Source organism: Cynocephalus volans, chromosome 12 (genome assembly GCF_027409185.1).
Source record: "Cynocephalus volans isolate mCynVol1 chromosome 12, mCynVol1.pri, whole genome shotgun sequence".
NCBI classification, from domain to species: Eukaryota; Metazoa; Chordata; class Mammalia; order Dermoptera; family Cynocephalidae; genus Cynocephalus; species Cynocephalus volans.
In genome coordinates, this window is record NC_084471.1 from 34,199,538 (window position 1) to 34,222,678 (window position 23,141).

Below are 23,141 nucleotides of genomic sequence, written 5' to 3' on the forward strand. Positions count from 1 at the left end.
GTGCCTTTGATTACAAAGGGAAATCAGGGATGAAAAGTCAGTATATATGTAAATATTGAAATCTACTGGTAACTTAAAAAAGCATGACAGCTTTGTATGTATTTCTCTCCAAACAACTAAAAATAATATGATTAATTGATGTGTATGAATTTTCTAATGGAATTTTTTTCTTTTTGGTCTCTGTAGGTGGCAAATCTTCCAAAAGACTATATGATAACCCTCAAATATGTCCCCGGGATGGATGTTTTGGTATGTAAACTGTTTATTTCTTAGTTTCATTTTAGTAGCTGACAGAAGAGATGGGATCACTCATACTGAGATAAGAAATTATCTGCCATGTAGGAGTTTGCTAATTGTCAGGATGTGAAGAAGGGATCTTTGGAATTTGACTTGCATAGTTCACTTTTTTTCCTCGAGCAACCGCTAAACTTTATCAGTTAGCATTTCAGCTCATGTGTCTTAGATCTTTTCTCTCAAAGTAAATACGATCATCTTCTTTAGAGCTAGCCACAGATTTCTTTTCTTTTTTTTTTTTTGAGCATCCCCCAAAAAGGCTTAAATGTAAATTTACGTAAATTCTTTTCATACCTAAAAAGGTCTTATATAAGTCTTTCTCTTTCCTATTTAATTTTAGAACACAAAATTTTTACCTCTGAATTTATTAGCAGCGCAAGAGATTTTTAGACACTTATAATAAAAGTTTATGTGACTACAATTTTAAATACTACACTATTACTGAAACCAAGAAATTTCAATTATTTTTCTCCTTAGATAGTATCAGATACATTAAGAAATATTTCGTGCATAGAGAATAATGTAATACCTATATACTCATCACAGAGCTTCTCATGCATTACCATTGTGCAATATTTGCTATGAATATATATTTTTAATAATGAAATATTATGAATATAACTAAAGCCCTGTGTATGTTACTTCCTATCTCCATTAGTCCCCACTTTGTCTCCTAGTGGTAACAATTGTTCTGAGCTGGGATTTTTCATTCAGGTGCATGTTTTCAGGGTTTGAAATGAGGACAGCATCCCCTGGAATTGTGTAGAGCAGAATGGTACACAGTACCACTGCACGCTCTTATACCTTTAATGCAAAGCATGCATTCATACCTAAGATATCAAGCTTTTTGCATATTTAAAATTGTTATGTTAATGTCTTTATATACCACTTTGCAACCTGCTTATATTTTTCAACATGCTGTTGACAGGTTGTTCCATATTGATTCATTTTAACTACTGTATTGTGTTCTTGAGTAAGTTTAAAGCCATTTGAGTTTCTCTCTTCTCTGCAACTCTCATCTTTCAATAATTTACCAAACACTGATTACACACCTACTCTGTGCAAATTATTTTAGGTTTTGAGTAATTTTTGTGGATCAGTCAATCAAAAGTATTACCAATCTAAGCACTTTTGCTTAAATGTGCTTGTGCTTAAAATGCCTTTCAAAGACTACAAGATGGTCATTTCAAGAGAATGTCAAAGGCTGTATTTCTTTTCTTTAGTAAGCATTTTAGCATGTACTACCCAAAATTCCTTAGAACTCCTTACAACATGTATCTTGATGTTGAACTAGTTATCCCTGAGCCTAAGTTCATGCCTATCCTGTTGAGTTTGTGGGATTTCTCTGGAAATAGAAATGTAAAGTCATAGCAGCCTGAATGTTAATTAATCCAATCATTTGGTGCCTCAGTCAGGAAGTACTTTGTTAAGAAAAACTAACCAAAACCTCAGATTAGGAACCGGCACTTTGCCAGACATTTTAAGAAACAAATGCACTTCAACTGGGCAATGGCCTTCTATTCAAGAACTTTAATAGTAACCGGAGGTGGTGGGGGGGGGGGATTATATGGCCTTTTTATAACACTTTTCCATTTGCAAAATGATTTCACATCTATTTCCTTGGATGATTACAAAAACCCTGTGACAAAGTGAAATAGCTATTGGTATTCTTATTTTACAAATGGTACACTGAGGTTTACAGCCCAGAGGCATTTTGCCCAAGGTTATACAACTAGAAAGCTACATAGTCTTAAAAAGACACCTCCAGGCCATCTGACTCTTAACCCTAATTTATAGAATGTGGGCTTCTAAATACAGTAATTACTATGCTGAGGGAAAGTGTCGACAGGGAAGCCTCTAGGTAATAGAGACCCACCCTGGCCCCGACTGCCACAGCATTGAGGACAGGGATTGCCAAACTTATTCAAAGAAATCCTGCTGCTCTTTGAAAACCAAGTGTTAAACTGCAAATAACTCAATAGATTATTTTGGGCTGGGATAATCATAGATTGTGCTAAATCAACAATTTCAGTATTGGCTGGTGATAGCAAAAGCCAAACTTGTGAAAAGAAAGCCGATTCATTGCCACGAATTTTTTGCTTGTTTCTGTAATTGAGAAAAGTCTGCTATTATGTGATCTTGGCACGCTGTCTTGGCACATCTGGAGAAACACTGCTGTTAGCCACCACAGTTGGCAAGAAAAACAAGCCTGTGCATGGGGCTTCGGACAGAAAGAGGGGTCTTACCCTTTGTTTCACCTTCATTTTAAAATGTTCCTCTCTGCCAAGACCAGAGGAGTTTCCCAGCCGAGAGGCCGCTGATTATTTGTCAGTGGTCAGAGCTGGTGGCAGCTGCCCTGTCTTTTGTTTTTAAACAATAGAGGGTGGAGTGGGAGTGGGTGCCAGAAAAATTCCCTGGGGCCAAAGCAATAAAATTCTGCCTGAGGCACTGGGCAGCAGAAAGCTCTAGAATAGAATATACTTTATATTTTTTTCTTTTGCTTTAAAAATCAGCTAAATACTCCTGAAAAGGGGAATCCACTTTTCAAAGGGCTTTCTTAGAAAATTACCTAGCAGGTTCTCTCTCAGAAATAGCAGGTTGTGGTCAACCAGTTAGTATTTTAATCTAACGATAATCAACAATTCTATTTTAAACTCTTCAAGACTATAATATTTCCAGACTGTTAGGATTTTCTTTAACTCCCTAACCTTAAAAATACCTAAACATTTCTGGTCCTTCTCATTTACTAGTAATGTTATTGTAGAAAGAACAAAAATCAAGTTGCTGAATTTGTGCCACGCATCTGCATTTGTTCTAACTTCTGTGACTTTACATAAACTAGGAGTTGCTTGTGATATTTGAGTGAAAAATTCTTCACTGGTTTTTAATTAAAGTAAATTATATGTTCCTCAGTTTTATTTTAACCTTTTATTTGGAAAGAATTTCAAATTTGCAGAAAAGTTGCAAGAATATTCAAAAAAACACTCATATACCCTTTAAACCAGATTCACCTATTTTTAACATTCTGCCTCATTTGCTCTATCAGTTGTTTTCTTTCTGGGTGTGCATGTGTGTTTTTTTATTTTTCTGAACCCCTTGAATAAGTGGTATACATCATGGCCACTTACGTCTAACACTTCGGTGTGTATTTCCTAAGTAAAGAATATTATCTTACACAGTACATTTGCATAAATAAATTTAACAACAATTAGAATACTTTAATATATTGACTGTATTTCAATTTTATCTGGTTTTTTTTTTTTTTTTGCATTTCTTTTCCTCTAATACAAGATCCAGTCTAGGATCATGATTTACATTTTGATATCATATGAATAGTAGCTCCCCCAAATAGTCTTGTCCTGTGGATATACAAAGGGTCTTCAAAAAATTCATGGAAAGATTTGTAATATCCATGAACTTTTTGAAGTACTCTCATGTTACCTTACAAGGCAAAAGGGGCTTTGCAGATGTAATTAAGTTGAGGATTTTGAGATGGAAAGATTATTCTGGGTTATCCCATAGTCTCAATCTAATCTACATGAGTCCTTTTAGGGGAGGCAGGAATATCAGAGCCAAAGAGGAAGATTTGAAAATGTTACATTGCTGGCTTTAAAGATGGAGGAAGGGGCCATGAGCCAAGGAACACAGGCAGCCTCCAGAAGGTGGGGAAAGCAAAGGAAAGGATTCTCCTTTATTGTCTCCAGATAAAGCATAGCCTCAATGGACACCTTGATTTTAGCCTAGTAAGACCTATTTTGGACTTCTGATTTCAAGAACTGTGAAATAATAAATCTGTATTGTTTTAAGCCACCAAATTTGTGTAATTTGTTATAGCAGCAATAGGAAACCGATACTTATGTCTCCTGTAAAGAGTTCTTCAGCCTTTCTTTGTCTTCATAACACTGACATTTTTGAATGAGACAGCCCTCCCTTTTAAGTAAAATGTTTCTCTTTGAAACATTTGATTGATGTTTCCTAGTGATTCTATTGAGTTTATGCATTGCAAGCCATGATGCTACATAAATGATGGTGCATGCTCAGGTTGTCATGTCCAGAGGCACACAAGGTTCATCCTCCCTCATGGAGCTATTGGTTTTGATCACCTAGTTAATTAAGATCTTCAACTACTTCTGTGTTCAACTCATTAGCAACTGTTGGAGAGACACTTTAAGACCATGTAAGTATCCTGCTCCGCATCAAAGTTCTCCCATTGATTTAGCATCTACTGATGATTCTTACCTGAATCAATCTTTCCTGTCATGTCTTTGTTTTTAATAAAGATATTTTTTAAAGGCACTGCTAAATGGGGAAGTGATTGGCAACATGTAATGTTACTGTAACACGAAGCCTCCCAATATCTTCCCTCTGCAGCACTCTTCCTCAGGTATGCACATTCCACTTCTCAGCTGTTGCCACCTTCTTTTGCCTGGCTCTGCTGCCGCTGGGCTCTTCCCATCTCCCTTGACATGCCAGGGTTTATCATTTGAGGTTTCAACTCTTCTTGAGTAGACAGTGATTTAAAAAAAAACAAAAAAACAAATACATCTGATCATTTTACCCCTCCTTCTTCATATACATGGAGTGGCTTCCCATTGCTCTTAGGAAATAGGAAACGAGCTCCTTCAGTAGGCTTCCAGCATTCATGATCTGGCACTTTGCAAGTCCCTTTACAGTCCCTCACCTCACATGTTCCCCGCTGCCACCATTCCTTTCTGCATGGCTTTCTCTGTACCTGGATTCTGATTGGTCTTTTTGTCTAGGTAACTCTTGACTCTCAGGTTTCAGGTTTACTTCTGTAAGGAAACCTTCCCTCATCTCCTTGATGAATCTAAATCCTCCTATGAGAAACTCTTTTCATATCATTCCTCAGAGTAGAAGTTTTCTATTTGTTGGTGGGATTATTCCATGGATAAGCTTCCACTGACCAGGAAACTTCATGAGAGCTGCGATTGTATTCTTTTTGCTCTTATTTATATCCTTAGTGCCTGCTGGATGGTAAGCACTTAATAAAATATTTGCTGAAAATGAAGGCAGGAGGGTAGGAGGAAAGTTCCCCCATGTGTAATCCTTATAAATTCCTTGAGGCACAAATTTGAACTAAATATAGTCCACAAGGTTATGATGATGAGGTGAGTGCCTGTAACTCATCAAGCAGTATCTGCACCTCAATGCTATTGTTAGCTACTTTCATGTATGTGTGCATTTTATGAAAGATCTTAGGTGTAAGGACTGTATTGTGCAATTCTGGAGAGTCGTGGTTTCCTCGAGTCTTCTGTTCTACTGCTTTAATTGAGTCATTTCTGTATTCAAGAACTTTCTCATTGTTCTCACTTACTGAAGACTGAAAGCCAAATTCCTGAACCACATGTTTATGATTCTCCGTAATCTTGCCCCACCCTAACCATCTCATCTTAATATCCATTATTCCCCAACATGAACTTACTACTCTAGCCAGATGCATCACTGTCTCCTAAAATCACCGTGCTTATTCTCAACTCCAAGGCTTATCTGCTTCTATCTCCCATGTAATAAGAAAGTATTTCTTTAAAAGGAATAAACATAAAATGTTAGTTGAATGAATAAAATCTGACATAAATACCATTTTTAAGTAACTCTTCTGTATACACAGACTACATTACAGGGGCTCATCTTAAGAATTAGTGATTATATTAAGACACCATCCAGAACAACTAGTCCATTACTGTCTGGTATAAAATGGAGGGCCATAGGAAGTGATTGCATTGTGTATTGTTGAATGTACTGATTGTCCTGATTTGAGCATCACATATTGCACACAGTTATTGATATTCAACGTGGTGCCCCACAGGTATGTACAGTCAATTATGTGTCAATAAAAAAAAAAGGGCAAAAACATTTTAAAAAGCAATATAATGGAACTGTCCAGTAGCCACATTAAAAAAAGTAAAAAGAAACAGTTTAAATTAAGAATAATACATTTTATTTAGCCCAATATAGCCAAAATATTATCATTTCACCTTAAAATGAATATAAACATTGTTAATGGAATATTTTCCATTTTTTAATATTATATAAAATCCACTGTGCGTTTTACACCTGCAACACATTCTTGTTCAGACACTAAGTTTTCATCAGAAATATTTACTCTATATTTAAATTTTCTCAAAATTTATCACTGAAAATGTAGATTCACATACCCATGTGTTTCTAAACATACTTAAAAGTTTCCCAGTCATCAAGTCAAGAATTGATTTTTAAGTTTAAAGAAATTATAGTTAAGTAAAATTGAAATTTTAGTTCCTCTGTCACACAAGGCACATTTTGAGTGATAAGTAGCCACAGGTGGATAATGTGACTCCCGTACTGGCCAGCACAAATTAGACTGGCCCCTTTACTTTACGGATAGAGAAACTGGAACCCTGAGTAGATTAAGTGACATGCATACAATCACATAGTGGGTTAACAGAACTGGGACTGAAAACTGGGCCTCTCGATCATTGTTGCGGTCCTCACGGTCCCCTTGCTGTTCCTTCACTGGGCTATTTTGGGTCTGGCTCAGGGTCCATTTATAGACCTGCCATGGGAAATAACATATATTTGTAGTGCTTGGGTTGATGACTATCTTAATCGGATTGAAATTTCTAAATGACTTAATTCAAAGTAGGAAATGCAAAGTTAGATGATAAAGGGAACATGGAAGATCCAAATTAATTGTTTAGGGAGAGGACTAAAATAAATCATTACAAAACCCACCTCATCCAAAAAGGAGTTAAGAGTTTGGAAACTATACTCTAGCAATGTGAGCACACAGTAGCTTGCAAAGTGCTTTTACAGGAATGTTTTAAATTTGCCTGCTTGTGGAATGTTTCAGAATGGCTAAGGAGTACCAATTTTCTAGCCATAAGTTTAAAAACAAGGAGGAGAATAAAGAAAGTCCACTAATGGCACTGGGCATTTGGTATTTGGTTGCCATGATTATTCGGAGAAATATGCTTTCATTAGTATGATTCTGGATTAAGTGAAATGAGACAGAAAACACCATTTCCATTACTAAGAGATTTCTTAATTGAGCCTAAGAACTGGTGTGTCTGGTCCAAATGTGAGACCATAGTGTGGGTCATAGTAAATCCAGCAGAAATGTGAGACCAAATGTGAGTTAGAGTGAATCCAACAGAAATAATATGTCAGTTGTATGTGCTTTGACTATTCTTACTGATAGAAGAACTAGATCAATGATTGAGATACCTGATTTCTAATGTTTTTGTCTCTGTTTGTTGTGTAACCTTGGATGAACCACTTCCCTGCTCTAGGACTTGCTTTTCTTTATGAATTTGGTGGGACTGGACCAGATGGTTTTCAGTATTCCTCCTACATCTAAAATACTGTGATTCTAATGGCATGGTTCTAGATTATTTTCATCACTCAGCCAGGAGGTAGATGCTAAAAGCATAAGAAGAAAGAAAGAAATGCTTTGTGGGGTATTCATACCTCTAATTCTGCCAAGACTGAGGTTTGACACACATTACGGAAAATAAAACAAAACCATCAAACTGGGTAGTAATGCTGGTAATTAGATTAGTTGGATTAAAAGGCTGGGTGAATACTCTTTGTGAATATTCCTCAGATGCCTCATAGTTTATGAGCCAGGGCTTTTCTCCCTCAGAATCTATAATTGGTATTTACCCCCACTCCTTTGATGAGAACTTTCTCTCTAGGTAGATACCAAGTTTAGTCCCAATAACAAAGCACATAGGTATCTCTCTATGAGTAGCTACCAAATGGAAAGTAGTGTAAAGTGCATCAGTGAGAAATGTTACAGTATGTTTTGTCCACTTTCAGCTTCTAATTCCATCAGTCTTATGGTGACTACTCTTAGAGAGACCCTCTGCATCTACTACTGATGGAGAATGATATGTCAAATTCTTTCAACTAATAATCCAGTATAGTTTCTTGAATGAGGAAGGGGGTGGAAATGAGAAAGCAGGCCAGACTTAGCAAGTCCGCAGGATGTTTTTAAAGCACACGGTTTATTTCAGCCAGCATCTCAGGTTTACCAGTTCTGGTACTACAGAGGCACTATATCACACATCATGTGGAATTCATATATCATCTTTTTAAAATTCATGTTTAGTCATAGAATGTGCATGGATATTTTTAATATGGTCTTTGGAAGCATATTCCTAGTTATGTTTAGAATACTTTTAAGTGTATTTGTTTTTCATTATGTCTTTTCTTTAATCCTGTAGTGAAATCATGGATTTGGTGCTCATGGTACTTTAACATCCCTAAGGGCTGACCGATTAGCTCAGTTGGTTAGAGTATGGTTTTATAACACCAAGGTCAAGTATTCGGATCCTTGTACTAGCCAGCTCTGAAGAAAAAAAAATCCCTAAGAAAGTTTACAGTGTTTAACCAAAATGTCAGTGGGATTAGCTCAGTTGGTTAGAGTATGGTTTTATAACACCAAGGTCAAGGATTCGGATCCTTGTACTAGCCAGCTCTGAAGAAAAAAAAATCCCTAAGAAAGTTTACAGTGTTTAACCAAAATGTCAGTGGGAGTGGCATGCTGGCAGGTCAAGGATATTGGGTCATTATCATTAAATCAATTAGCATTCTAGAATAATGCATGTTATAAATATGTAAGAATGGAAGTACATGTTCCAGTAGTCCTAGCTAGAGCTGCTATAATTGACCCAGGGTATGTAATGACAGAAGCTACTGAGAAAGAAGGTAAGTGATTGAGAATTTGGAGTCAAGGAAAAATCCAGACAAGTTTTTCCCATTCAAAGCAGGGTCTGTATTTCTTTTTTGGAAACTATGCATATGAGTGAATAAAACATCAAATTACATGAACTTCAGGAATTTGAAAGCTACTCTTTACATCACCTCGACCATCCTGCATAACCGTGAACATTTCTAATTCTTCACGTTCTTCTAGTGCGAGAGAACGTTATACCTTACGTTCTTCTAATTAATGTTGTGAGTTAATATCTATATAACACTAAATTAGGATCTGAAAGATAAGAAACAGTAATAGTGCCATTTATTAAGGTAAATGAAAAATTACATTTGTGAATTTGATAACCTGTAATCATCCATTTTATAATCATAATCTTGGAAGACTTGAAAAATAGAAATATCTCCTATCATCTCACAAAAGAATTGCTTAGTCCATTGTGTTTTGTTCTCTTTCCAAATCATTGACTATATTGAATTTTAAAAAAATACAAAACTGCTTGGTGTTCTAGTCAAAATTGGTTTCATCTCTTACATGGGCAGGCAGGTCAAAACTGGCTGATGTTTAATTTTATTTGTTTATCTTGGTTTTATCTTTAATTAATTTAAGAATCTTAAAAAATATAGCTGGTTAAACAAATTACAGAAAAGATAGAACTTTGAATTGATGATACAGTCTTTTCCAAGAGAACATGTCACAAGCAAGAACAAATAGTCAAGGAAATATGATTCCAAAGGTTTTAGAAATATATGGATTTTCAGCTGTGTAGTCAAGAAGTTCTTATCAACTATCAACAAATTGTCCGTGACTTTAAAAGAGCAGACATTGTGGAACTTCTGTGATTTAACTATAAGAAATCATAGGATTGGAGTTGAAAATTTTCCTGGAAAAAGTTGATTGTTCTGACTGTTGATTTAGGTATGTGAAAATGGACAGAGGAGGGGTTATAGCTAAATAGAAACTAAGATACAAAATGTAAAAGTAGAGTTTAGTTGAAAATAGAGATAAACAGTGTCAACAAGCACCCCAGAATTCCCCAGTTTAAAAATAAAAAACAAAGAAACAAAATGTTTTCTATTTTAATCATAAACAAAGCAAAAAAAAAAAAAAAAAAAAGAAAGAAAAGGAAAGGAAAAAAGATACCAATTCATTTAAGGCAATGGCCACAGAAACAAAAGGAGTGCCTTAATTCAAAACAAGGGAATTTGATTTGGGTTCTTATTTGTCAGACGATCCAAGAAGAACAGGCAAGCATATTCATAAAGTGGAGCAAAGAAAGAGTTTTAAGAGATCAGTACCTGGAATCTATTTGTCACAGAAAAATTTGCACAATTACAACCGAATTACCTAATTGGTGAAGGCTATTGTACCACGTAAATACTATTCAAACAGTATTTGCAGTATGGGCTGTGTTCCTTATCCTAGGAAATTTGTCCCTGGCTGATAAGGCCGACTATCTAAAAGGAATTATCACTGCCTGAAAGGAGAGAAACTTGCAGAGCAATTCATCACCCAAGGAAAGACGAACAGCTTTGAAAGAGACCTGTTAATGATGCAAATATGAACTTGCATGTGCTTGAGATGAACTTTTATTTAAGAAAACAAAGAATCCATTCTGAACATACTTTGAAAACACATAGTCTTTGAGAACATGATTATGATGAGTTGAAAGGCCACTGGAAACTGGTGAAGGGCCACAAAATATGGTTACATTGTGTAATGTTAAATATGCTAATTATCCTGATTTGAGCATCATATGTTGCACATAGTTACTGATATTCAATGCTGTATCCCATAGATATGTGCAATCAATTGTTTCAATTGAAAAAAACAAAACAAAAAAGAAGAAAGAAATGACCTCTTGAATTAATTCCATTTTGAAGTTTGTTTATCCTACTTACCTGAAGCCAGAGCCAACAAAACTAAAAGTTTGAATGACATTTAATACTTCCAGGAGTTTGGGTTTACTTATCTGTACATAAACCAGCTTCCTTTTGGTCTATATTAAAACTGTTGTGTTAAATTTTTTGTTTAAATGTAAAATGGCCCCCTTGTGTAATTTAGAATAAATAAATTACTTGACTTTGTCCACAAAGATATTCTGCTGGTAAGTAGAGAAATAAAGTTCGGTGGTTTGATTCATTTTGCATGACATCAGTTACTCTGAGTATAATATTTTTATTACTATAAAGTTGTATTAAATTATTTAGGATTTTAATAAGCCAAGTCAATTATACTATCCCTGATAGTCATCTTATTTTTCTCACTGTAGCATTTTAGCAGATTTAAAAATAAATCAGAGCCTCCACTTAAAAGATCTTTATAAGAGAAATGATAATGTTAAAATTATAAGAAGTACGAAAACTTACAACCAATTATTACATTTTAAGTAATGTAATATTAATTTTTAAAATCTTAAAATGTGTCTAATATACTGAGAAGTTCTTCAAAATAATCTATACCTGTGTTCATCCACAGCCAGGTAGAGCCAGGTAGCAAATTATACACTGGGGGCCAAACCCTTCCCTCTGCCTTTTTTTGTATGACCAGCCAGCTAAAATTGGTTTTTATAGGTGAACATTTGCAATCTATTTGATGATAAAGAATGCTGACTTTAAACCCCAACTAAGTGAAATGTTAACCCAAAATAAATAATTTTATTCTTCTCATTAGTAGATCTATATTATGGAACATTATATTCAATTATTATACAAAATAAATTATATTTTATTATTACATTTTGACTTTTGTAATAAATATTTGGAAATGTGCTTTGTCTTGTTGTAAATGAACCTACATAATATCTCTAGTTATATTTCTTGGCACTAAAATAATTACTCTTTGGCCCTTTACAGAAAGTGTGTGCTTACCCCTGAAATATTTTTTCTAATTTTTCACTTTTTTTATTTACTCATGAATTTATTCGGGCACTGTTCTAAGCATTGGGGATACCACAGGGAAGAAGACTTAAACAAATGCTGCCTTCATGCAACTTACATTCGAATTAACTATGTTATCTCCTCATAACTACCCTTTATGGAAGGTTTCATTATTCCCATTCTATAGACAGACAAAGTAGGGTTCAGGGAATTTATGTAGCTTGCCTGGGGTCCCTCAGCTAGAATTGAGCCCAGTTTTTCCTGCCTCTTTTAACCATTGGTTAGAAGCTTGAGCTTCTAACCAATGGGCAGGACTGGTTTGATGGGCTGGGCTCCATGCTTGGTTTGATTCTCTGCTATCATGATCTGGAAATTCTATATAGTTTTTTTTAGCAAGTTTTTGAACAATAGTTTTTGAACAATGAATGCATTTTCATTTTGTACTGGGTGCCACAAATAATGTAACTGGTGCTGCCATGAGGCAAAAGTGCTGCTTCTTTCTCAGACCACATTTCTGCCAGAGCTGTTTTTTTGAACATCTACATGAGTTTATCTATTTAGAAGCCTTGAAATCTATCAAGCACTTTAGAAACATAAGGTATTGTTAATCAATTATTCTGTATTACACTCCACCAAAAGACTGGAAGTTTCTTGAGGGCTAGGACTCCTTCCCACAGTAGTTTCTTGTAATACCCTCTGCATCACAAGCTCTTTTGAGAACAGAGTGAGTAAACAATAAATATTCCTTACTAGAATTAAATTCCATTAATAACTGAACTCAATGGTAAGAGTTGGCTCTGTCCTGGCTTGATTTTCTTCCATGGAAAAGCAAAGTCTTGACCATGAATGCTTTCCTCTGATGTTTACACATTTGTAAGTTTTGAAACAGCATATTAGATCTGAGTTAAACAAAACACAAGAACTGATCTGTCTGCTACAAGGAAATCCTTTGTCCAGCAGTTCATGACTGAAACACTGACAGCTTTGAAGAGTACTCTGAGTTTACTGCACTTATTAAAATAGATGCTTTGTCTCCTTCCTTTCAATTTCTTGCAGCCTAGTCATTGTTGGATAAGCGAGATGGTAGTACAGTTGTCATACAGCTTGACTGATCTGCTGGACAAGTTTTCAAATATTTCTGAAGGCTTGAGTAATTATTCTATCATAAACAAACTTATGAATATAGTGGATGACCTTGTGGAGTGTGTGAAAGAAAACTCATCTAAGGTAACTTTCTGTTTATTGGGATTATTTTTCATTACTCTTCTCTAAGCCCTATGCTAATTGGTAGTATTGGAGGGAACGGGAGCATCCTTATTTGTGTGATTTTTGAATTTATCAACTTTGAATTTAAAAATATTTTTAAGATAAGCGCAGATAGCAAGTGTTTGTAGTTATACTGCAATAGCTCAATGTATATTCAGACTTAAATATTGTCATCTAATATAAAAATAAACCTTCTTTACATTATAGGGTAAAAACAGCCCTGCCTTTATCTTTATTTTTATTTCGTAAATGAATGAAGTCCTCACAACCTTGCTATTAAGTTGCAAATGTTCATTTCGGTGGAAAATTGTCTCTGATGAACACTTATACTTGACCTTTTATCCGTAATGTAATCACTGCATAGGTCACAACAAAGAAGTGTATTTTGGCTCCTCAAAGTCATTGGATAATTGGTCATCACAAACTTCAGGATATAGGCATGGTAGTATTTTGGCTTCTAAGCATATGGATAGGCAAGTACCCCTAAAATAAAGAACGAGATGTTGGAGTTCAAATTCTGGCTCTATCACTAACTGGCTTTGTGAACGTCATGTCCCTGTGCATCTCTTTATGCCTAAAGTGGGGACGCTGGCAGAATCCATCTCATAGGGTTGACATTAGATGACTTGTGATGAGTGCTTTAACACTGTGCCTGACAAAATAAATTTGGACGTTACTGTTGTTTATATCAAAGTGTCTATAATGGAATAAGGCACTGGAGACTTGCTTTGGTATGGAGCTCAAATGGCCAAAGTTTAGCTTACCAAACTTTTAGAAGTTTAAACCCAAAGTTTTAAACATGATTCTGTACCTTAATACCTAAATGCTCTCTCTATTCAAATTCCAGCTACTCTTTTAAGACCCAACATCATTCCCAAGTCTGCTTTCCAATCTTAGAATTCTTACCATACTAATACTCACTCACTACATCTTATTACTGTTTTTTCACTTTGTCATTTCTGAAGTAAGAATGTATCTTATAATTAATGATGTCTTAGCATTAACATCACTTTTTTCCATCATATTACTATTGCAGCTAGTCTGCTGATGGCATTCATAAAGTAGAAGTCACAAAAAGGAGGGTGTATTACACAAAGTGTCACGAAGGAAATGACATATCCATTGGAGCTTTAAAGATGAGTAAAGTGTTCAGTAAATGGTGATGTTGGGAAGAACATTGCAAATATATATGAGTTGCCTTCACCCCACGTCCTTGCCAATATCATCAGACTTTTAAATTTTTGGATTTTGAAGCATGCATTATGGAGGGGTCTCTTTAAAATCAACATTAATGTTTTTAATGACCATCTCTAAAGAAAAATGTCCCCAATTTATTATCGTTGTTACGACATTATGCTCACTGCACTCCACTCCACTCCACAGAGTCATGAGTTGAGCCTCAGACTGACGCAATGGAATCACTATCCCATATTGCCAGGTTGAATTATGTACATTGAAACATCTGTCTAAAAGTGTTAGTTTTCATAGTTTAATACTTGAATCTTTGAAGGACATATTTATAGTCCATTATCTTGACCTCAGTTAAGTCTACAGACTACTTGAAAAATACAATCCTATTTTTTTTTTCTTCTAGAATGTAAAAAAATCACCTAGGAGCCCAGAACCCAGACTCTTTACTCCTGAAGAATTCTTTAGAATTTTTAATAGATCCATCGATGCCTTCAAGGACTTTATGGTGGCATCTGAAACTAGTGATTGCGTGGTTTCTTCAACATTTAGTCCTGAAGAAGGTAAGACATATAAGCCTTTCTAACTTAAGTGTAAATTACAAGTTTGAATCTTATATATGTAGGTAAGACCCTACCTCTGAATCAAATATATGTGTAGCTCTAGAAAGATACATGTGTGTATGTCTAATGAAAAAGCAAATATCAATGGCACAATTGTTGACTTCCAAGCCAAAACAATACTCATCATTTTCAAATTAAATAATTGTGTATGAATAAAGAATATATGAGATGGCCACTCATTTTTTCTTATGTGATGTTTGCTACTAATGTACAATTATATTATTCTTAATAATATAATTGAAAGACATCTCCAGTCTTCTTAATGTACCCCTCTCAAATCTTTTTCTTAAGGGTCTGAGTCATGAATTCTGATCCTCACTAGTTACTCTGTATTGAGGCTTTTTTCTCCTGCTGAGTCCCTACAGCACAAAACCTTAATTTTATTGCTTTCTTTTTAAAGACAAATTACCAACAATATGTCGTTACTCACATTTATTAGCATATGTATGCAATAAATCTTTGTTCTACAAGGTGACTGTGGTGAATTTCTTAATAAAATAGAACAGCAGAACCCAGTATAAAATAAATAGGATCTGAATAACTTAGATTTGGGAAGCAGACCTGGCAAGTACTCTGGTATTGCACTTCACCTTTTGGGGACTCTGTAATTCATACAAATCACCATATAACACTGACACATTATTGCTTTCTATTTAGATTCCAGAGTAAGTGTCACAAAACCATTTATGTTACCCCCTGTTGCAGCCAGCTCCCTTAGGAATGACAGCAGTAGCAGTAATAGTAAGTACACATATCTGATTTAATGCATGCATGGCTCCAATTAGCATCTCTAGGAGTATTGCATGGGCTTTAAAGGAAATTTGTACAATTATTACTATTAATACTGTTCTGTTACTGTTATTCCTCTAATAGTCTTCCTGAGAATAAATATTAGGTTTGTAGAATTGGGTTTCCCTAAAGCTTGATATAATGTTTAGAGAATTGGACCAATAAAGTTTTTGCTAAGATTATTTTAAATAAGGCATGAAATTAATTTTAGAAATATGATTTAGACTTTTTCATTGTAGACTTAAAATATATCTTGTGTGGAATGTGTCTGATAGAAATGGAATTATAAAATTGAAAGCACAAATGCTGGTTGTGTAGAATTCCAAGGATATTTACAGTTTTGTGTATATCAGTATTTACAATGGTGTATTTGGAAATTCAATGATTTTGTTATTGTACTGTAAAATTATATGTTGGAGGAGAACATGCTGCTTTTCCTGAAATTTCTGTCCTATATGGCCAAGAATCTAGTTCCCTGGAAGACTATGTCCTCTTTTCAAATCCAGACAAAGGTCATTATAAAGGTTATTGGATTTACTAAAAACCCTCTTGCCTCATGGAAGCTGCTAGAAGAAAAAAAAATTAGCTAAAAAAAATCATCCCTTAAGACTTGTAAATGGGCCACTGTTATTTGTTCAGGAGCATAGTAAACCTATCTGTAAAGGAGTAATTTATTACAAATTCACGATAGCTTGTCTATAATTCAGAAATTAAACAAAAAAACCTATAAAATACAATCTGTTTTGGAATTTTTGCCACCAAAACCTGATCTGAATTGAGATGAGGCTATTTACAGTCTTTATTTATCCTTCTGAAAGTGAATATACATTTCACAACAGAAATATTAACATGTTTTATTACACGATGCTAGCGAGAGGTCACTGGGGTGGTATGTAATACACAATATTTGCTGGACAGAATCTTCTAAAATCTAAAATTCTGATTTATATAACAATTAGATCTGAAAAAGTTTCAAAAAGGGACTGGGGTCCTGTATATGTGAGTCAGTTAAGGTCTTTCCTACTAACTATGGCCTTTATATTAATCTTTTCGAAGAATCAACTTTTGGCTTTTTAAATTCTCTCATTACATTTTATTGATTTCTAATTTTTATTATTTCCTTCCTTTTACAGTCGTCCCTCAGTATCAGTGGGGGATTGGTTACAATTCCCCAGACCCCAGAGACCAAAATCCAAGGATACTCAAATCCCTTATATAGAATGGCATTGTATTTGCATATAACCTGATGACATCCTCTTATATATTTTCAATCATCTATAGATTACTTATAGTACCTGATACAATATAAATGCTATGTAAATAGTTGTTATACTGTATTTTTTTCTTTATATTATTTTTTATTGTTGTATTGTTATTTTTTATTCTTTTTTTCCCCTGAATATTTTCAATATGCGGTTGGTTGAATCCATACGTGTGGAACCCATGGATACAGAGGGCCAACTGTACTTACTTTTGGGTTTAATTTACTCAGCTTGTTCTATCTTACTGAAGTGGAAAAATTAGATTAATGATTTTAAACCAGTTTTTTTTTCTAATTATAAGCACTAGAAGGTATAACTTTCCTTTTAAGCACTGCTTTAGCTGCATCCCACACATTTTTTAAAAATAATTTATTTTATTTATTGAATCAAAGTCCATTAGACATATTTTGGGGGGTTGAACATTGAGGTATGTTGATTAAATCAGTATTACTAGCATATATATTGCTACAAAGCATAATTATTCTTTATGCCCCTTGTCCAACCTCTCCCCTTCCCCCATACCCTTCCCTTCCACCGTCTAATTGCCCTAGATTTCTTCTCTCCTTCTGAAAGAATAATGGTTACTCTGTTAACTTGTTATCTAGATGATCTGTCCAATGCTGAGAGATGTGATCAGGTCCCCCAATATTATCATAGAGCAGATGCTTCTTCTGTCACTCTGAAATAGGTTTTGTGGAAAGAGACATCCTCTTCTTTTCTTTGTCTCTGCTGGTGACTCTTCTTGTGTGAATGCACTACTCCAGTGGTTGGCGGACCATCTGCCTGGTGGCTGTGGCTTCTAGCCACTTTTGCAGCAGCCATGGTTATTGTGGTGACTGTGGTGGGCCACCCACGTGGGGGTGCTGTTTTTGGCATGCTCCTTGGCACTGGTGGTATGCCTGGTTGTGGGGTATGTTTGGTCCCCTTCTCCTTCCCTTGGGTCCCCTGGCAGGCCCCAAGGTGCTGGCATGTTGTGCCTGGCTGTGGGAGGGTGGTCCGGTCCCTGATTCCATACCCTGGGTCCCTGGGTGGGCCCCAAAGCACTGGCTCAGTGTGCCTAGTTGTGGGAGGGTAGGCAGGGCCCAAGGTGCTGGCGTGGTGTGCCTGATTGTGGGAGAGAGGTCCAGTCCTCTTCTCCATGCCTCAGGACTCCAGGCAGGCTCTGAGGCACTGGTGCAGTGTGCCTGGTTGGCATCCCACACATTTTTTTTTTTTTTTTTTTTTTTTGTCTTTTTCGTGACCGGCACTCAGCCAGTGAGTGCACCGGCCAGTCCTATATAGGATCCGAACCCGCGGCGGGAGTGTCGCCGCTCTCCCGAGTGTGCCACGGGCTCGGCCCTCCCACACATTTTTATATGTTCTGTTTTCATCAGTTTTTTCTTAATTTTTTTTTTATTCTTGTGGTTTTTTTTCTTTGATTCATGTATTATATAGAAGTGTGTTGTCTGATGTCTAGAAATATGGTGTTTATCTTCATATCATTACTGGTTTCTAAATTAATTCTGTTATTGTCAGAGAACAAACTCTGAAATCTTCTGAAACTTACTGAGACTTCTTTTATATGTGTACTGAACTATTGGGTGTAGCATTCTCAAACTTGGCCAAAGCTGTTGATAGTATTGTTCATATCTTCCATGCCTTATTAAAGTTTTTGTCTACTTTTTTATGAATTACTGAGAAAGGGGAATTAAAAAAACATTCCTTTTGATTTTGGATTCATCTGATTCTTCTTTTGGTTCTGACTTTTTGCTTAATATATTTTGCAGCTCTGTCATTACATGCTTATACACTTATTATTATTATGTCTTCCTTGATTAATTGACCTTTTAATCTTACTGAAATATCCCTCATTACCTCTGGTAGTGTTCTTTGTACTGAAGTGTATTTTGTCTGATGTGATTACAGCCAATCTTTCTAATGCTCAGTTTGCGTGGTATACCTTTTGCTTTCTTTTATTTTCAAACTTCTGTCTTTATTTTTAAAGTACATCTCTGGTAGACAGCATATATCTGGGCCTTGCTATTTTATCTATTCTATCTCTGATTTGTTCTTACAGTGTTTTATCCATTTATATTTAATGAATTATTGGTATGGTTGGATTTGGGTCTACCATTTTGTTACTTGCTCTCTGTTTGTCTCATTTGTTTACTGATTCTCTGTTCATTTTTTCCAGCCATGTTTTGGGTTAGTTAATGTTGGGTTTTCTGGGTTTTTTGCTTTTTTGTTTTATTAGTGTTCCAGTGTTCCATTTTAATTACTATCAGCTTGTCAACAGCACCTCTTTGCATTATTTTCTGGTTGTTTTAGGAATTGAAGTATACATCTTAACTTGTAATATTCTACTTAGAGTTAATATTGTAGCAGTTCAGAAAGAAAATATAAGGACCTGAAACAAGATAGTTTCACTTAGCCATACCCATCTTTTGTGTTATTGTTGATAAATATATCTACATAGGTTATAAACCCCACAATACAGGCATAAAATTATTGCTTTGAAGTGTCACGTATCTTTTAAAGAGAGTAAGTAAGAGAAGAAAAAGTATGTTGTCTTTTATATTACCCACATATTTATTATTTCCTGTACCCTTCATTCCCTCTTGTAAATACAAGTTTCCATCTGGTGTTAATTCCTTTCAGGCGAAAAACTTCCTTTTGCATTTCTTGTACAGATCTGCTAGCAACAAATTCTCTGTTTTCTTTTCATTGGAAAATGTCTTTAACTTTGTCTTCCACATGGCAGGAACTTTTTACCATATATCAAATTCTGAGTTGCCAGAATTATTTTTTATTTCAGCCTTTTAAAGATGTAACTCCATTGTCTTTCTGCAGCTACTGTTTCTGAACAAAAGGCAGCTGTCATTTGTATTATGTTCCTTCATTTCCTTTGCCTTCTTTAAAAATTTTCTCCTCTTTAACAGTTTAACTAAGATGTGACTATGAATGGTTTTCCTTGCATTTATCTTTCTTGAGGTTTGTCAAGCTTCTCAGATCTGTAAGTTTGTTTCCTCTCAAATTGGGGGAAAATTTGGCCATAATTTTGTTCAAATATTTCTTCTCCAATCTCTCTTCTCTCTCATTCTCAGATACTACCACATATATTTTCGGCAGTTTGATACTGGGTCATAGGTCACAGATGTTTTGTTCATTTTTTTCCAACCTCTTTTCTCTTTGTTCTTCTGAATAGGTAATTTCTACTTATCTGTTTTCAAGTTCACTGACCTTTTCTTCTGCCATCTTTCATCTGCTGAATTTTTCATCCAGTGATTTTTTGTTTGTTTGTCTCTAATTTGTGTTTTGTGTTCTAGAATTTCCATTTGATTATTTTTATATTTTATATTTCTCTGTTAAGGTACTTCATCTGCATATTCATTATGACCATATATTTTCTTTTTTGTTCCTTAAATGTAATTATAATAGCTGCTCTAAAGTTCTTGTCTCTTAATTTCAACATGTAGGTCATCTCAGGATTGGTTTCTGTTGACATTTTTCTCCCCTGATTATGTGTCATATTTCCTGTTAAATGGTTAGTAATTTTTGAATCTGTGCTGCATATTATGGATACTATGTTGCTGAGTATCTTCCAGATTTTGTAGGGTTCCTTTGGGAGCTGTTGAGTTTTGTTCTGGTAGAAGGCTCAATTACTGGCAGATGACCTTTATCTTTATTCTTCTTTTCAATGTGTTTTTTATTTTATTTATTTATTTATTTTTGATCGAAACATAACTGATTGTACATATCTGTGGGGTACAGCATTCAATATCAGTACCTGTGTGCAATATGTGTTGCTCAGATCAGGAAAATTACTATCTTTATCTTTATTTTTAAACTTTCTTAGGGACAGGGGAGAGAGTAGCCTTATTCCTAAGGCATGGATTTTATGAGATATCTCTGAGGGCTGAGAAAGTATCTCCAATCTTGCTTATCAGAATTCCTTTGTCCCCCAATGGTGTATGACTGCTGGGGTCTCTGTTAAGATGATAGCTTTTCAGGAGTTGTTTTTTGCCAGGTTTTGTGATATCTCTCCCTGTGCACGTATAGCTTATTATTCGACTCATCTTAAGGAGACTTGTCTGGAGATTTCCGGTGCTCCTTTTCTGCATAGTTCTTTCTTGCAAGTAATCCAGCTCTGTGAACTCCATCCACGTCAACAACCCTGAACTTAAATCTCTGACTCTATCTCAGTGAGACCATTGAGCCTTGCTTGGACTCTGTCTTCCACACCTCAGCCTGAAAGTGCCTCCCAGACAGGAGAGCTAAAAGCCAGAAAGCCAGGGCAATCATGAGCCTCACTTTGTGTGTTTTCCTTCTCTCAGGAATTACACTTTTGTGCGGCTTATTGGCTAATTTCTGAAAAGAGTTGTCTCATATTATTTGTCCAGAGTTCTGATTATTTAAGTTGGAAAGGCTAGTCTGCTGCCATTGTGGTTGGAAGCAAAAGTCTTTCCTACTGTCTTTAAAAGACAAACCAACTATAAAAAACCTCTTCAATCCTTTGCCTCTGAGTCTGAGGGTACTTTTTAAATTGTGAGATGAATGGACAGCCTTCCTTTTCATTTATTTTGCTTGTTTTTTCCTCCTTTTAAAAAATATATTGATCTTGCATTGTCAGCAACTTTTGGCTGGGTGATGTCACTCATGAATATGCCACTTAGATAACTATGCACAAGACAAGCTTTCATGGCGCTCACATTCTAGGAGAAACAAATGTAAATGAATCACCCATAGTACAGTATATAATGTGTATAGTAAAAGAGTTATGTGAATGTTTTTAGTTGTGGCCTGAAGGAGGTAAAACTGTTTTTTGGGTCAGGGAAATTTAAGAAAGCATGTTCGTTTTCAGGGATAAGACACAAAAACTGCCATGCCAATCAGAGAACCAGGACATCTGAGGGCTTATTCTAGAGATGTGAGTGTGCAAGAAAAAGTCATGGGATAATATACAACCTACTAGTTATCCAGTGGGAATCATGTCTACAAAGTAATGGTAATATCTTTTTTGCCAAGGTAAAAAGATACTTAAAAGATACTTAAGCTTGAGTTCCTTGCAGGCATTACTTAAATGATATAGAAAGAAATCCTTACTGTGATATATTACTTTATACATCTTCTAGAACCTGGACTCACATCCCAGATCTAACCCTTGGCTAGCTGTGTGACTTTGGGTGAGTTACTTAAACTCTCTTGACTTCTCAGTCAAGTGGAGGGTGCTACCTCCTTCACAGGGTTTCTGTGAGTTTGAAATGAGTTAGCACAAAGGTACTTCAAAAAGTTTGTAGAAAAGTAGAATTAACAGACAATGTGAATACTTCCATGAACTTTTTGAAATATCCTTGTACACATGTGTGTGGAGCTGTGCCTGATGTCAAGTAAGAGTTCATTAACTATGAGATGCCATAAGACTGTGGGTCAGTAATTGTGGTGAGTGAGTCTGTAGTGAGCTCTGGATCTGAATTAAGGAGGAGTAACTATCTGCATGCTTCCTAAGCACCCAGTGATCCAGGTTCACAGGCGTGCTGCTCACGCGTAGGCTCACTCTAAAAGGAAGATCAGCAAAACTCTAGCACAGTTTTTTGTGTTTCTACAAATAACGATAATTATCAGTCAAACCAAATAAGTCAGTTCCCAATAATTTTGCACAGAGGACAGTCTTAGTAATAATGTGATAAAGTTCATAGTAATAGCCTGAGAATTTGGGATAACTCAAATCCTATCTAGAGAGCTGAAGACCTGGCTCTTAAACCCTACGCATTAACAAATGAAATAACGAAAGCAAGGTAATTTTGACCTCTGCAGGAGGTGAAGCTCAGTATCTGTGGGCCCTTTTCCCTCCCAGTCTTTACTGTTCCTTTCCCTCCCTCTCTCCTGCAGGGGGATTGCTGCTGCATCTTAGTCAGGTTCCAGGACTTTGTATTGGCCCAGAGTCCTAGGCATGTAACTGTCAAAGTGGATAAAAACTCACAGCATTCTCAGAGAGTGAGCGTGAGCTTTCCTTAGTGAGGTCTCCCATGTAGCTTTCTTTAAAGCCCCTCCCTTAGGCACTATCCACCTGCCTGAGAAAGGTTTTGGATAGTGAATTCCAGAACATCTCACCCTCTAGTAAGCTCCTTCTGCTTTTTGCTAGTGA

At 35.6% G+C, this 23,141-nt stretch overlaps 1 protein-coding gene across 1 annotated transcript in view; it reads left to right on the plus strand.

The window, feature by feature from the left end:
* Positions 1-23,141, plus strand: part of KITLG (KIT ligand) — a 71,007-nt gene that overhangs the window by 43,696 nt on the left and 4,170 nt on the right. The window contains exons 6-9 of the mRNA XM_063115646.1: positions 187-249; positions 12,946-13,116; positions 14,750-14,906; positions 15,624-15,707. Of these exons, the coding sequence (XP_062971716.1) occupies positions 187-249; positions 12,946-13,116; positions 14,750-14,906; positions 15,624-15,707 (475 nt within the window). The remainder of the gene's footprint in view (positions 1-186; positions 250-12,945; positions 13,117-14,749; positions 14,907-15,623; positions 15,708-23,141) is intronic.